Source organism: Artemia sp. Qi Xiang Cuo, chromosome 10 (genome assembly GCF_049724085.1).
Source record: "Artemia sp. Qi Xiang Cuo chromosome 10, ASM4972408v1, whole genome shotgun sequence".
NCBI lineage: Eukaryota > Metazoa > Arthropoda > Branchiopoda > Anostraca > Artemiidae > Artemia > Artemia sp. Qi Xiang Cuo.
The window spans coordinates 63241202-63256908 of NC_142803.1; the positions used below are offsets into that span (position 1 = coordinate 63241202).

The 15707-nt window shown below is 32.7% G+C and overlaps 1 protein-coding gene across 2 annotated transcripts in view; it reads right to left on the minus strand.

Annotated features, from left to right (window-relative positions):
- Positions 1 to 14857, minus strand: part of Galphao (G protein alpha o subunit) — a 165419-nt gene extending 150562 nt beyond the window's left edge. The window contains exon 1 of one of the 2 annotated variants that reach the window (XM_089095656.1): positions 14589 to 14857. In XM_089095656.1, coding sequence (XP_088951782.1) covers positions 14589 to 14706 — 118 coding nt within the window. In that variant the 5' untranslated portion in view covers positions 14707 to 14857. Of the gene's footprint in view, positions 1 to 8445; positions 8723 to 14588 lie in introns of those variants that run through there. The other variant, XM_089095655.1, reaches the window with a different exon arrangement.
- Between the last annotated feature and the right edge of the window lie 850 nt (positions 14858 to 15707).

Consider the following 15707-nt stretch of genomic DNA (forward strand, 5'->3'; position numbering starts at 1 on the left):
GGTATTAATTAGTTACTTATTTCTAATTTATTTTTTTTGGTTCTTTTTTGGGGGTGTTTTTGACATGGAGTGGAGGGGTGTTATATTTTTTGGAGGAATTTGTTCTTGAGCCCATAATATCTGAACTTTCTTTTTTTGCATGCACGGTAAAACTAAAGTTAATTCTTCGATACCCAGGTTGGTCTTTTTTAATTCTGATGTCATGATGATGTCGGTGATCATGAAATTTAAAGGTACATTCAATCAGTTATCCACGACCATAATATGTTATCGATGGCCATCGAATGGCTATCAGTTATAGATGGCTATCTTTGATCCCCGAGAAAATCAATAACGTCTTTTATCTGGCATGAAAGAACCTGTATACCGACTAACAGTGATATTACTGTGTATATTACCCCTCCTCTAGCAAAATATTTTAAAAGAAACAAAAAACATACTTTTTTTCAAGTCACCTTTTTAAATTTACAATTATCATTTGCCAATGGTATATCCTGCACTTTGGTTCGAGGAGGGTATTTTTTCTTTGCGGGGGAGGGGTACAGAATCAGGGGCGGATCCAAGATTTTTTTAGGGGGGGGGGGGCGCAAAATAGGGTTATCTGATAAAAATGCATGAGGAGCAAGTTTAATTAACGCAAACTTGGGTTAATTAAGTAAATTACACTACTTTAGACTACGCTAGGGATGGGTGCGCCCACTCACCCCCTGGATCCGCCAATGTACAGAATAGCTTTAAAAGCGTATCAAAAATGTGTTTTTATGCATTTTTGTTACGTTTTTACGAGTTAGAGAAAAATTTTGGTTGGGAAGGGACGAGGTTCAAACCCTGTAACCTTCCCACCCCCCCTGGATATGACCATGCCATTGGCTGTAATTTACTCTTTCTTATTTGCAACTACTACTGGAATCTAGTAAAGAACAAATTTTCAAAACACGTTTGAAAAAAAATAGCAAGGGAGAAAGATGTGTTATTTTGATCGTTTTCTACAGCAATGATCAATAATAAGTAGATCACTGAGAACTGAGGACAGATCTTCTACCCTTCAGGACCCAAACAAATTCATATTAGTAATTGCAATTTATTTTTATTAAAAAGATTTATGGCTAATCTACACATAGAGAAACTAACTTGTCATTTTCATTTAATAGTTTTCCTAGGCAGACATATATAATATATTAATTTATTGTTTTCTATAGTTGGAATCACCATGCATCAGTTCATTAGCCACCATTTTCTGGCCCCGATCCTAGACCGGTAAAAAGTATCGCGTTATTATCAGAAAATAGGAACTGCTGGACAAATACATTGTTTGTAATTGTTCCTCCAAGGAACCTTTGGGGGGACTAGCACAGTGTGTTATTGTTTGCGTAAATGAATAAAATCTTATCTTTAAAAATGATTTAATAACATAGATGAAAATGGAAGAAAAGATAGAAAATGGAAGAAATTTCTACCTATTGGCTTTCAAAATAGAGAAGGGGCATTATCTTTTTAAGCCCAGGGATATTTTTCCCTAAATCTTCGAAATTTTTAAATCTTAAATTTTTTTATTAAAAGCTGAAAAAATGATAGAGAATAAAAATGCTCAACAGGTCTTCTAACTACAGGGCAACTCTAAAACAACAATTTTACCCTATATTTCCTAGGGAGTGCCGAACAGAAATTATTCCGTATATGAAGGCTTGCCCCTACCTCAATACCTTGCTCTTTACGTTAAAGTTTGAGTGTTTGTCAAACCGAGTTTTTAAAAACTACTACTGAAACACAAGGTAGGTTTAATTAGAATACACATGTTTTTTAAAAGTGCAAAAACTTTAGCGTGAAGAAAAGGGTATTGAGGAGGGGGCAACCCTTTCATACAAGGAATAATTTCTGTTCATTTTTAATTTTAATGTTGCTTCTTAATTTCAGCTGAAAAAAACTTGTTTTTTACTTATTTAATTTCCTTCAGATGGGGCTATAGAACGGAGTGTCAAATTTCTTTTTATTTTATCCTATTTTTCTGATTCTATTCGTCCAAACGGTCTAAACATATTATTATTGTTTTTTCTTCTTCATATTTCACATTTGTTACACTTTTTTTTAGTTTATATCTCCCTCTCGTAGTAAAATTTTTCGGATTACATTTCTGAAAAACTAATTTGTTCAAGCTAATTTTATTTTGAATATATTTCTCTTTACTTTTGTACATAGAAGGTTTAACTAAGGTATTAAGGATATTGTTAAATTTTTCATTTAGCCCTACCTTTTTTCTGCTGTTTTTTTTTTCTTACAAAATTTTGCCCCCCTTGCAATAAACTTTTCTGTGTATGCTTATGAAACTGGTATTAATCAAGAATTCTTTTAATTCTGCACAGCTTTTACATTTCTAAATTGTCCAGTTAAATAGGGAAAACCAGACGGCAAAATTAAGTGTGTTCTGTGGGAAAACGCCTTTATTTCTTATTGCTAAAAGCTTTGCTTAAACCTCATGGGAGTTGTGGTCAAGCAAACATAATTAACTAAGCTAAACCACAATGGTCCATCAACGTTAATTAAAAAGTTAAATTGCCTTATTCATAAGTATAATAGATATTTTAGTCATTTCAATATTATTAATTAAGTTCAATTAATATTATTAAATTCATTAAAATTATTAATTGTTCCACTTTTCTTAAGAAATAAAAATTATTCACCAAAATATAAGATCAAGAAACATAACTATTCTAAGCTGTGTATAGATGGCTAAGATCAGCTTCAGTCTTTCAAAAGGCGATATTTGACATATTTTAGAAACTTTTTTATCTTTTAAATATCTAAATATGTAAATAGACAAGTCTAATCAATTGGTCTAACCTAATATCGTAAATCTTATTTAATGTTAAAGAGAGAAGTTTCGCTGTATTTATAAAAATATTCGGAAAGGAAACTGATGGTATTTTTCTCAATAAATTTTTCTACAAAAATTTTTCACAAAATATCTCAATCTTCTTTTCGTTTGCAGAGTTACAGAGAAAATGTGTTTTTCATCACTTTTGCCTAATTTTTATATTTACATCGAACTTTTCCCGAAACGTCTTACATCATCTTTTTTCATTTATAAAAATAGTTCAGAAAACATTTTTTTGCTATCAATTCAAAAAAACAATATATGTATCAAAATTTCCAGAAATGTCTTGAATCCTCTTTTCTTGTTCGCATAAATATTTGAGAAAGGGGTTTTGATTAGTACATTGTTGAGTTTTTTTGTGCTTTGAAAATCTTTTTGTATAAAAACAACTAAAATTTTAATAAGATTAAAAAAACAGGTTTTTAATCTTTTCGTACGCTTTAGAAATTTTATTTTACGAAAACCAAAAATAGAATTTATTTTTGTATCGTAAATCCTTCCCCGTTGCTCCAACCGAAATATGGTCTGTTAACATCCAAATAAATGGGATAGTCTCGAGTTGAAAATAGGCTCTGTTTCAACTTCTTGGATATTTGGCCTTTAGGGTTAATTACTGCTGGCTGGGTTTCGTTTGCTCATCGTTAGTAATATCTGTTTGTTTTAAGCACAGTTTATAGACTTATCCAGTATGATCATTCCCTATCCCACCCATTATAAAAACCCGGACCAAGGTGAGAGTGCTCCAGAGAACGTTTTTGCAGATATAAACATAAGCGGCATTAGATCTTTTCACGGGTAGACAAGTCAGATTTTTCTTGGACGTGAAACAAGGGGAAACCCGCTATTACGAATAATGCACTTTGTAACCATTTCTCATTGATTGACGGAAACAGATTAACCCGTTAATGCAGAAATAAGTGGGAGGAGCTTTTTGTTCGCACCGAAAATGAAGACCAGAAATGATCTACGATAAACTTACTGGATAATTATATAAACTGTGGTTTTAAGATAGAGTTATAATGAGACAATGAAATGTCTTAAAATTGAGGACACTTCTCTTTTCACTCGTCTTAGATTTCAATGTGGTGGCTCTTTACTTTTCTTCGGGAAACTTCTTTTTTAGAATTTTATTTTTTAAATTTAATAACAATAGGGGCAATAGGAGCAAAATGAAAGACAATAATGGTTATAGAATGCATTCATTATCTTCAGGTTCAATTATAAGTTACACAGTTTATAAATGATAACCAAAACTGCTTTCCTCTACCAAAAACACAGTTTTTTATATCAAGTTTTTGATTTTTTTTTCTGTGTTTTTGTGTTTTTTCTAGAGCTGGAGAAAGAGACGAAGAGACAACAATTGATCTCTTCAACAATTGACGAAGATTTCTTCAATTGATTCCCAGTTTCTTCCTTCTTCCCATATGGTTTTCTGGTTTCTCCATTTTCCGGTTTGTTTCGTATTTTTAGAATGTTCATCAAACAGATCTGTCCAGTTTGTTGTCTGGTTTTATTCTATTTCATTATTCTAGTATTTTTCATTCTAAAGTCTATTATATTATATCATATATTATATTCTACCTCTATTCCATTATTTTATTTTATTCAATAGCTTTCGATTTTTTTTATTCCAATATTATTACAATATTTACTTATTCGGTTTATTTATTTATTCTATTTTAATATTGTGAAATCGATGCAAAATCGGTACCACATTTGCACAATAATACAATACTTTACGTATAGCCCCATGGGTAAGGCGACTGTGGTTCAGTTATTATGTTTTTTCTTTTTCTTTCGTCTGTAATTATGTCTATGGTTCATGCAAGGTTTTGTCTTTGAAAATCTCATTTATTCTTTTTTACCTCTTTAGATATTAGGTCGTGAACTTAAGATGTTAGGCTCTTAGAGTTTAATTAAATAGAAACACAAGTTTTCTTAACTGAAAGTAAGGAGCGACATTAAAACTTAAAACGAACAGAAATTGTTCCGTATATGAAAGGGGCTGTCCCCTCCTCAACGCCTCGCTCTTAACGCTAAAGTTTTTCATTGTTTAAGAAAATAGAGTTGTGAGAAAGTCAAACTTTAGCGTAAAGAGCAAGGCGTTGAGGAGGGGACAGCCCCTTTCATATACGGAATAATTTCTGTTCGTTTTAATTTTTAACGTCGCTCCTTACTTTCAGTTAAGAAAACTTGTTTTTTTTATTTAATTTTGAACGTTTTTGAATAAATGCAGGTTTTGATCTTGGCTCACAGTACATGAATAATTAAAACAAAATTTTCATATTAATTTACTTTTATTTGGTTAAATGACTTTCTCAAAACTTGTTTCATTTTATTTACAAACGTTTTTATTAGCAATAAATATACGTAACTTACGAATTAACTTACGTAACGAAGTTCTATATTCATAAATTTTTAATACGTATATTAGGGGTTCGCCCCCTATTCAATACCTCGCTCTTTAAGCTAAAGTTCGAATTTTGTTCCAATTCTTTAAAACTGACCACTTAATTACAAAGGCTGTTAATTAGAATAAATAGCTCTTATAAAAGTACTACAAAATCTCTGGATTAAAGAGTGAAATATTGACTAGGGGGTGAACCCAATCATATATGTAATATTTTCTGTTCGTTTAAAGTTTTGATGTTGCTGCTGTTGCAGTTGAAAAGCTTGTTTTTTTATATTTAATTTCTGATCTTTTTTTAAATAATGCTGGGAAATCCGGCGTCCCCTTCATAGCAATGTCCCTTCCCCCATGAAAACTTCCTTCATGGAAAGATCCTCCCACATAACCCCCGACCCCACCCCCACTACCAGGAAAAATCTCTCCTGAAAACGTCTGTACTGTATACTTCCCAATAACCAATACTATGTGTTAACATTGGGTAAAGTTCATAACTTACAGCCCTCCCCCCGGGAACTTCGGGTTATTAAGTCATCCTAAAAGACATACTTATAATATTTTCGAGCATGCTGAACAAAATGGCTATCTCAAAATTTTGATCAGGTGACTTTGGGAAAAAAATGAGCGTGGGAGGGGGCCTAGTTGCCCTCCATTTTTTTGGAGGGCAACTCCAAAAAAAAAATAATAATAAACACGCACCCGTGATCTTTCTTCTGGCAAAAAATGGAAAACTCCACATTTTTGTAGATAGGAGCTTGAAACCTCTACAGTAGGGTTCGCTGATACGCTGAATATGATGGTGGGATTTTCGTTAAGGTTCTATAACTTTTAGGGGGTCTTTCTCCCTTTTTTCGAAAATCAGACAAATTTTCTCAGGCGCGTAACTTTGGATAGGTAAAACTAAACTTAACGAAATTTATATATTTGAATTCAGCAAAAAAATCTAATTCTTTTGATGCATCTATTTGTATCAACATCCCGTTTTTTAGAGTTTCGGTTACCATTGAGCTGGGTCCCAATAACCAATACTATATGTTAACATTGGGTAACTTTCAGCCCTCCCAATGGGGGCTTCGGGGGATTAAGTCATCCTAAAAGACATAGTTATAATATTTTCGACCATGCTGAACAAAATGGCTATCTCAAAATTTTTATCGGGTCACTTTGGGAAAACAATAAGCGTGGGTGGGGGCCGAGTTACCCTCCATTTTTTTTTTGCCACTTAAAAAGAGCAATAGAACTTTTCATGTACATTCCAATAAGTCGCCCCACGATAGTCTAGGACCATGGGTTAAAAGCGAATACTCCTGGGGAAAAGAAAAAAAAAAAAAAAAAAAAATAAACACGCATCTGGGATCTTTCTTCCGGTAAAAAATTCAAAACTCCAAATTTTTTTTGATAGGTGCTTTAAACCCCTACAGTAGGGCTCTCTGAAACGCGGAATCTGATGGTGTGATTTTCATTAAGGTTCTATAGCTTTTAGGGGGTCTTTCCCCCTTTTTTCGAAAATCAGCCAAATTTTTTCAGGCGCGTAACTTTTTATAGGTAAGATTAAACTTAATAAAACTTATATATTTGAAATCAGAATTAAAATCTGATTCTTTTGATGTATCAAAAGAATCAGATTTGCCATTTGCCATTTGTCTTTTTGAGGTCTTTTGGTGTAGTTTTTTCCTTCTGAGTTTTGACTTGCATTTGACATTTTTATTTTTCGTCTATATATATATAGGCTATATATACTATATATATATATATATATATATATATATATATATATATATATATATATATATATATATATATATATATATATATATATATATATATATATATATATAGAAACAATAGCTCCAGAAACAATAGCTTTGTAACGAGGCTAACAAAACAGGCTCCAATCCATGCGCGCCACCATAAACGGCCCAAGGGTTGGTGGATCTTAGAGATACAAAGGAACGTTGCTAGTGTGTTCAGATTGTAATTCTGTTGCCCAGGCTATTTGTTGTAAAAATATCAAATGGTCTCTTATTGGTCAACAAGAAATAATGCACCAATCAGAACCAAGCTAGCATTTTTACAGACATAAACTAAACCAGTTTGATATCAGGGAAGGTAAAACCAGTCTTTAAAATGTATCAAAAGAAGAACATGAAAATAACACCTGTTCAAATCAGGGCTGCCACCTGTAGCAGGAAAGTACTATTTTAACACTATTTCATTATGTGTAGCACAGTAGTACGTGATCAGGGCTGCTAAAATAGCACGAAAGTACTATTTTAGCACTATTATAGTCAATTTTTTTTACTATAACACCGGAAATCGCTGTATAGCACGGAAATTTGGGCAATTGTAGCACTGTAGGAACTGACCATGGTAGCAACCCTGGGTCAAATTCCAGTACCAACAAAAGTCTTGTCCACTTGCCAAGAATGATTTATAAGTTTGTTTATCAAGCCAAACGTGAAAGAAGAGTAATGAGTACTCTGGGGCTCCTAAATATGCCCTTTTGCCCCTTTGGTGCCACCAAGTTGGGAAATAGGCCAAATGGTGCCCCTTTTGCTCAAACTATCTTGAAATTTATCACTAATTTAATTCATCCCTTTAAAATTAATAAACATTGAATTACATATAAATATTTACTTATGCATGGCACCACAAATTTGGGAATAATAAAAAAGAGAGATAATGAGAGATACAATACCTTGTAATATTTTGATAAAACACAGAAATCAAACTAGAGGAAAAGAGATTTGTGGCACCGTTCGCTTCCTTATTGATACATATTTCCCAATATATTAGCCCCTGCCATTAGAATTATAAAACAGTTGTACCACTCCCCCCCCTTAATGCCTTGATGTAGCCCTGGGCTTGATCGACAATTTGCTGATTTTGTGGGTTTCCATCTTTTATTCTCCTCAACCTCATAATGCAATTAAAAAAATAATCAAACATTAGCATATTGCCTAGGGTGATATCCCTCTTTAGGAGGCAGGTTTGAAGACAATGGATGATGGTGGCTATTATTATATTTGGAATGTGCATTGAATGGTGAATCGAACATTTCTATCTGAATGTATATCTAATTAAATTGTATTTCTTTTATATTTAATTTATGCTGAATCTCGAAACACCGCTAAGAGTAAAAGGGTAAAGGGGGTGATAAACATACCAAGCAGCAATAACTTAATATCTTTAGCAAGCTGCATCCCATCTTCCTTTAGATTTTTTTCAATCAATTTGGACCTTGCAGCCGCAGCCCGTTCTTCAGCTGACATAGCACAACCCATTTTGCAAAAGAACTCGCTCTTGGAGCCAAAACACAACGAAGCCACGATTATGGAAATCTTTTCGAAAGAACACACTCAAAATATGACACAATATCTCACTAGCATAAACACTCTAAATAACAAACATTTTAGGAGAAGGTTTTTCCGTCGCTGAATTCAGAGTTTAGCACCCAGCAGCCATTGGGCGTTTGTTCTTGGGAGAGGCAAAATATTTGAAAAGCGCATGTGTGACAATGTTCCCGAGCTCAGTAGGGGAAACAGACAGGGAAAGAGAAAATAAACAATTTGATAACGATGTCATTCCGATAATACAAAAGAAGTGTTTGTGTTATCAGGTCTTATAAAAAGGAATCGTTTAGATTAAAAAAAAAAATGATGGTACCAGATACTCGTTTTTCCACTTATGCCCGGGCCGCGTCATAGTCACATCTGAATCAAAGTATAAACACATACATTGTATGTATGGTTATACTTTGTATGTGTTTATACCCTGATCTGAATAAAGAAAAAAGCAAGACTAATGTGTGGCAGGCATTAATTTGTGTGAAATTTGGAAATAAAATGGTAAGAAATTAATCTGGAAAGCCTATATGACAAGGGTACATTCAAGATAGGGGTGGAGGCTACAGGGTTTTAACCCCTCCCCCCGAAATGTTTGTCAGACTCGTTAAAACGTAGTAACAAAAATACACCTAAGCAAATTTTTGATGTTTTTATACTTTTGTTTATGTAAACCCCCCAACAAAAACACCCCCGTTAGCAAAAACCCATGATACGCCCTTAGCCTACTATATAAATGCTGATATATTCCCCCAAATACTATTTTCAGTATTATGTACGTATTGTGTAAGCATTGGATTTGCCAACTGTCTATCAAAAATAACTAAGACGGGGATTTTAAGTTATCAAAGAGCTTGCAGCCTTACCCATTATGCGACTTATCGGGCTGAATCAGGATACTTTTTAGTTAGTTGCTTTGAACATTTGAATTTAAAGGGAGATTCATTTAATAGTGTTAATAATGAGTTTCTTGTAGAGATTAGTGTTTTAACTTCTCCTAGATACATAATGACAATAGGCACTTTTGATTTAAAACCTGTGAGGTGGGTCGCACTACATTAAAACGTTTTTTATTTCATGAACTGTTTTTTTTTTCTTACTATTCACTTTGATCAGTTAATTACGGTATAAGCCTCAATTTTCAAATTAATAAAACCAATTTCATACAAATTTAACTTAATTATATTATTTGTATTTCCTATTTAAAGTTCCCTTTCTCTCACTTGTAGAAAGAGCAGGAAAATGAAACTATTCCAACCAAGCAAAGGAAGCATAACTATGTTTACATCTTTAGAAATTCTGTACCAATTTTTCGAAATTTTGTTTACTATTAATTTTATCCTATATTTTTAAGTAAACTTGAATTTATGTTGTACCTACTCTTTTTACATTCTCCCCCGAGATTAAAAAGAAGATATATATATATATATATATATATATATATATATATATATATATATATATATATATATATATATATATATATATATATATATATATATATATATATATATATATATATATATATATATATATATATATATATATAAATCGAATTTTCAAGCATCTTTTCAAATTTCAAAATTTAATGAATTAAATTTTAACTCTGATTGTAAGACGTCAATAAAAAAGTTTATACCATAAAAATGATCATTACTGAATCCAAGGAAATAATGAGTGTGCAATTAGCTGACACTTCTGTCGTGTGCAATTTTAATATCATCCAGAATTTTGAATATAAGGTTACCAAGATACCATTCAATGATTCCCAAGCTTTTGATAAATGAATGTTACAGACGGACATAGAATATTTTGTTTATTGCTCGAGCTCAATTATAGTCGCACTTGTTGATAAAATCAAAAGTAGGCACAAATATTTTCGATGTAATACCTCAAATTAGGTAGTTTTGAACAAATAAATGTTCTTATGGGGATAAGTGTATTTACTACACAGAAATAACATTATCAGACAGTATTTCTTCTGATAATAATCTCTTTACATGTGATCAAAATATCCAGACTTTTGAATCTATTTTCATTGTCTAAAAGACAGTAGAGGATCCAGGGGGCGAGGGGGGCGCCCCCTAGTGTTGTATAAAGTAGTGTAATTTACATAATTAACTCAAGTTTGCGGTAATTAAAAATTGCTCCTAATGCAAGTTTATCGGATCAACCTATTTTAAGCCCCCCCCCTAAATTTTTTTATCGGATCAACCTTTTTTGCGCCTCCCCCTAAAAAAAAACCTGGATCCACCCCTGCTAATAGATGGACTTATCCCCATTCGAACTTTTATTTTTTCGTGCGGAACTACAGCTCCAATGATGCACGCTGCTCATAATTTCTCGAATTGAATGTTACAAGCATGAAATTTTTGACTGGCTAGTCGAAGTTAAGACTCAGGGTATAATTTTTTGAAACTAGAAAAAATGTCAAATTAGCAAAACAGTATTTCTACCTGTAACATGAATATGATAAGAGATAAGAAAATTTTACATTGGTAAAGAACAGTTAGAAACAAATTAGTGTTGCTATAAGCTTATAAAGCCAAATTCTTGCCATTTTGGTTTCCCACATCTGAAATACTAACGAAACAACCCCGTGTCACCTAAAAGGATGTTATTTCTATCATTAGCCATTCGTACTTATTTAGGATTCTTACAATTAGTACTGTTATTATTAGTTTATTTTCTTTTCTTTCTAGTTTTAGCTAGTGAAAAAGACTATCTCACCCCCTTTTTTTTACAAACTGTAGAGACTTTGCGGGAACTCGTATAATATATTTATGAACAAAACTATATCTTCTTATAAAAGAAGTCTCGCAGTATCTATCTCTAAAAATAATTCTAATTTAAAAATTTGAGCCATTAAATTTCTTTTTTTCTTGAGGTTGGTTCAAAAATACATTTAAGAAAAAAAAGTTTTCAAAGAAAACTAAAGAGACATGTAGAAGAGTTCGTGGTAATGACTGTAAATAAGGAGTAATGTCGCCCACTAGCTTTAAAAAAATGTAATTTTGGTAACGATTGACAAATCAAAAGAATTGTTTTTATGCTCATTTCAAATGTATAAAATTCATTAGGTTTAATGTTGCCTATCAAAAGCTACGTGACCGAAAATATTTCCCTGATTTTTGGAAAAGGGGGAAGCACCCCCAAAAGGTCAAGTGCTCTTAATGAAAATCGTACCATCAGATTTGGTATATTATTAGAGAACTCTGCTGCAGATGTTTCAAGCTCCTATACACAAAAATGTGGAAATTTGTATTTGTTACCAAAAAAAAGATCACAGATGCGTGCTTATTTTTTTTTTTTTTTTTTCAGGGATGATCTTATCTAACCAATGGTCCTAGTCCTAGACTGTCCGGATAGGGTTTATTTAAACCACAGTTTATATAATTATCCTGTAAGTTTACCGCAGATGATTTCTGGCTCTTCATTCTCGGTGCGAACAAAAAGCTCCTCCCACTTATTTCTTCACTTATTGTCCACTTATTGGCTGAGCCGGCCAAGGGGTTTTGTCAGTACTTGTTCCGTAGGTGATTAATCTTTGTCTACCCGTGAAAAGATCTAATGCCGCTTATGTTTATATCTGCAAAAACGTTCTCTGGAGCACTCGCACCTCGGTCTGGGTTTTTATAATGGGTGAGATAGGGAAAGATCATACTGGATAATTATATAAACTGTGATTTAAACTGACACTAAAAAATTTACTACCCTTTCAAAATGACTAAACAGATTGGAGGGCAGCTAGTCCCCGTCACAAACCCCTTTTCCCCCAAAGACATCCAATAAAAATTTGAAACAGCCATTTGATTCAGCATAGTTGAAAGGTCCAATATCTATGTCTTTTGGGATGATGAAACCCCATTGTCTCTTGAGAAAGAGCTGTAAATTACGAAATTTACCCGCTTTTCCCATAAAGTAGGCCTAGTTTGTTAAAGGGAAATAAGCGGAAATTTTTTATTGGAATTTTCTGCGGGTGGGATTTTTTACGGGGAGAATTTCCGGGGGATGAAAGTTTCCAGAAGGAATTTTCCTGGGTAAGTTTTACACTGGGAAGGAGGTAAAAGTATTTCCACACTTGATTTGACAAACAGTCAGAAATAAAATTAAAAAAAAACAAGTTTTTCCACTGATAGTTAGAAGCAACAATAAAGCTTAAAACGAACAGAAATTATTCCGCGCATGAGCCACCTCGTTCTTTGTGCTACAATTTGACTTTCTTTAAGAAACACAATTCACGCAGTTTTGTCACAATTCTTTAAGAAAGACAGCTCAAACCCAAAAGCCGTTATATTTGATTGAGAAGTGTTTTTAAGAACTTTAAGACATTAGCGTAAAGAGGAAGGGTTGATGAAGGGGTAGCCCCTCTCGTACACTGAATAGCTTCTGTTCGTTTTAATGTTACTTTTGTAAGCTTCTGTAACTTCTGTAAGTTTTAATGTTACTACGTTCTCTCAAATAAAAAATTGTTGGTTTTTTTTTATGTTCAATTGAAATCTAAGACGAGCAAAAATAAAGTGCAGTAAAATAATTCAAATTTAAATTCAAATTAATAATTTAAATTCAAGTTTAAATTTAAATAATTAAAATTTAAATAATTTAAATTTAAATTAAATAATTCAAATTCAAATTTAATAATTCAAATTTAAAAAAAAAACAAAGTTTGATGTAAATAAGTAAATGTAATCCAAAATTAGCAATAATTGAAATATATAATCACCTAAAATATACAGATTAGAGATATTAAGAGCTTTAAGATTAAGATATCGAGATTAGAACTATGGTTGAGAAAATGTACCCTAAAACAAAAAGAAACTTTAATGAATAATAAAGCCAAACTTAAAATGAGCAGAACTTACCGTAATCAAGAGTAGAGCTGCTACCCCCTAAGCTCTCTAAGGCTATAGTGTCACCTATGCTCAGTGGGTGTAGCTCCAGCATTTTAATTGGGGGGCAAGAGGGGTCCATATCTAGATATTCAAGGGGTATGTGGTATATAAATTTTTTTTCTCCAAATTACTAGAGGGGGCAACTGCCCCTTGCCCCCCAAACGAAGCCCCTATCTGTGCTTTACAGAGGCTGTAAAGGACATTTATAACGTTAATCCGGAACATGAGCTACGTAATTCGAGATGAAATATATAACTTTATGAGGACTTTTTAACTCAGTTTTCTTTACTAACTTTTTTTGTTTCTGCATTTATAATTTAGATAAATTTAATATTTGCATTTTGTAAAGCCGTATCCGTTTTTCACTGCTTGTTTTCACTTATATTCAAATATTCTCGAGAAATAAAATTATTTTCCACTTGTCAATTTAAGTTAATTTAAATTACTTGACTGGTCCTTCGAAAAAGCGTTTTTTAGAAATGATATTGATTGATTTTTTGGTACTTGGGCACTATATGGGCCTTTACAAGGAAACCAGTCACGAAAAACCCGTTTTTGACGAGTTAATTCAAGAGGCCGCTATAGAGTAATGCAGTGCATAGCGTGGTTTTCATTGCGTTAAGATATTTAAACTGTTGTTTTTGGGGGTTTAGGGGGGAGGTACCTAGGTTAGGCTACGTTACGTATTTAATATATGTGCAAATATATAGCCCAAATTCGTTTATAAACTATTATATATTCATCCTATTTTATTTTATTTAATTAGCATTAATCAAACTTGACTTTTAGAAAGGCCCAATTAATGCACAAGTAGCCTACCATTTTTTTCTCATTTACTGTTGGTTTATAATGCCAGATATTATCAATTAAAAAATAGCAATCTTTGGTATTTAGACTTGGCCTATACCGTGGGGGACAATTTTTATATTTGTGGCACCTTTTTTTATATTTGGAAAAAGCGTCGAATAGAGAATTAAATATTGTTTATTTTTATCTAATTTAAGTATCATCTTGAAACGTTAACAAGGTATATGGTTATTAAGATTAACAGGCTAAATGGGGTTGGAACATACCAAGTAGCAATAACTTAATATCTTTAGCAGCATGCATTCCATCTTCCTTTAGATTCTTTTCAATCAGTTTGGACCTTGCAGCCGCAGCCCGTTCTTCAGCTGACATAGCACAACCCATTTTGCAAAAGAACTCGCTCTTGGAGCCAAAACACAACGAAGCCACGATTATGGAAATCTTTTCGAAAGAACACACTCAAATATGACACAATATCTCACTAGCGTAAACACTAAATAATAAACATTTTAGGAGAAGCCCTTTCCGTTGCCGAAATCAGAGTCTAGCACTGAATGGTCATTGGGCGTTTGTACTCGGGAAAGGCAACATAGTTGAAAGCGCATGTTTGACAATGTTCCCAAATTTGGTAGGGGAAACAGACAGGAATAGAGAAAATATCGAAGTCACTCCCCCCTTAGATTATGTAAACTACTTTTTTCTTATTTTCATCAGAAAAATCGAAAAAAACAACCCCCCCCCCAAATTTTATAAAATATCTTTATTGTATCTTATAAAATTTAAATTCACAGTTTTACAAAAGTAAAAAATCCCTTGGTCTCCCCCCAAATTTCGATGGATTGTCACCAAGGGGATATCCAGGAATTCTGTTCGGAGGGGAGGAGGGTATTTTTTTGTCGGGGGGGGGGGTAAAAACTTTAAAAACACTTCCAAAATTTGTTTCTAGGCATTTTTTTTGCATTTTTCATGAGTCAAATAAAAATGTTCGGGAGGGGGTGCAAATCTTTTTTCGATTGTCACCACTGCTGATAAGATCAAAAATGGTTTAATTTAGCTGGTAAAGGATCTCACCTAGATGTCAACCTCCTACTTAGAGTTCAAGCTTTGCTAAGTTCTTTGCTTGATGTTTTTTTTTTCTATCCTCATCCCTTCTCCAGTCATTATTTATTATTACTATTTTTATTATTGTTTTATTTTCTTTCCTTTTCTTAACTTTTTTTCATTTTGGGCCAGCGTTTAAATAAAAAGTGAATCTGAGCCTCTTGCTTCAGTGCCTCAGCCTTTATGTGGGATAAATCGATTATACCATTCTAACGAATTATACCATTATATTAATGGTATATAAAATATAGTATATAATAAATAAAATATAGTATATAATAAAT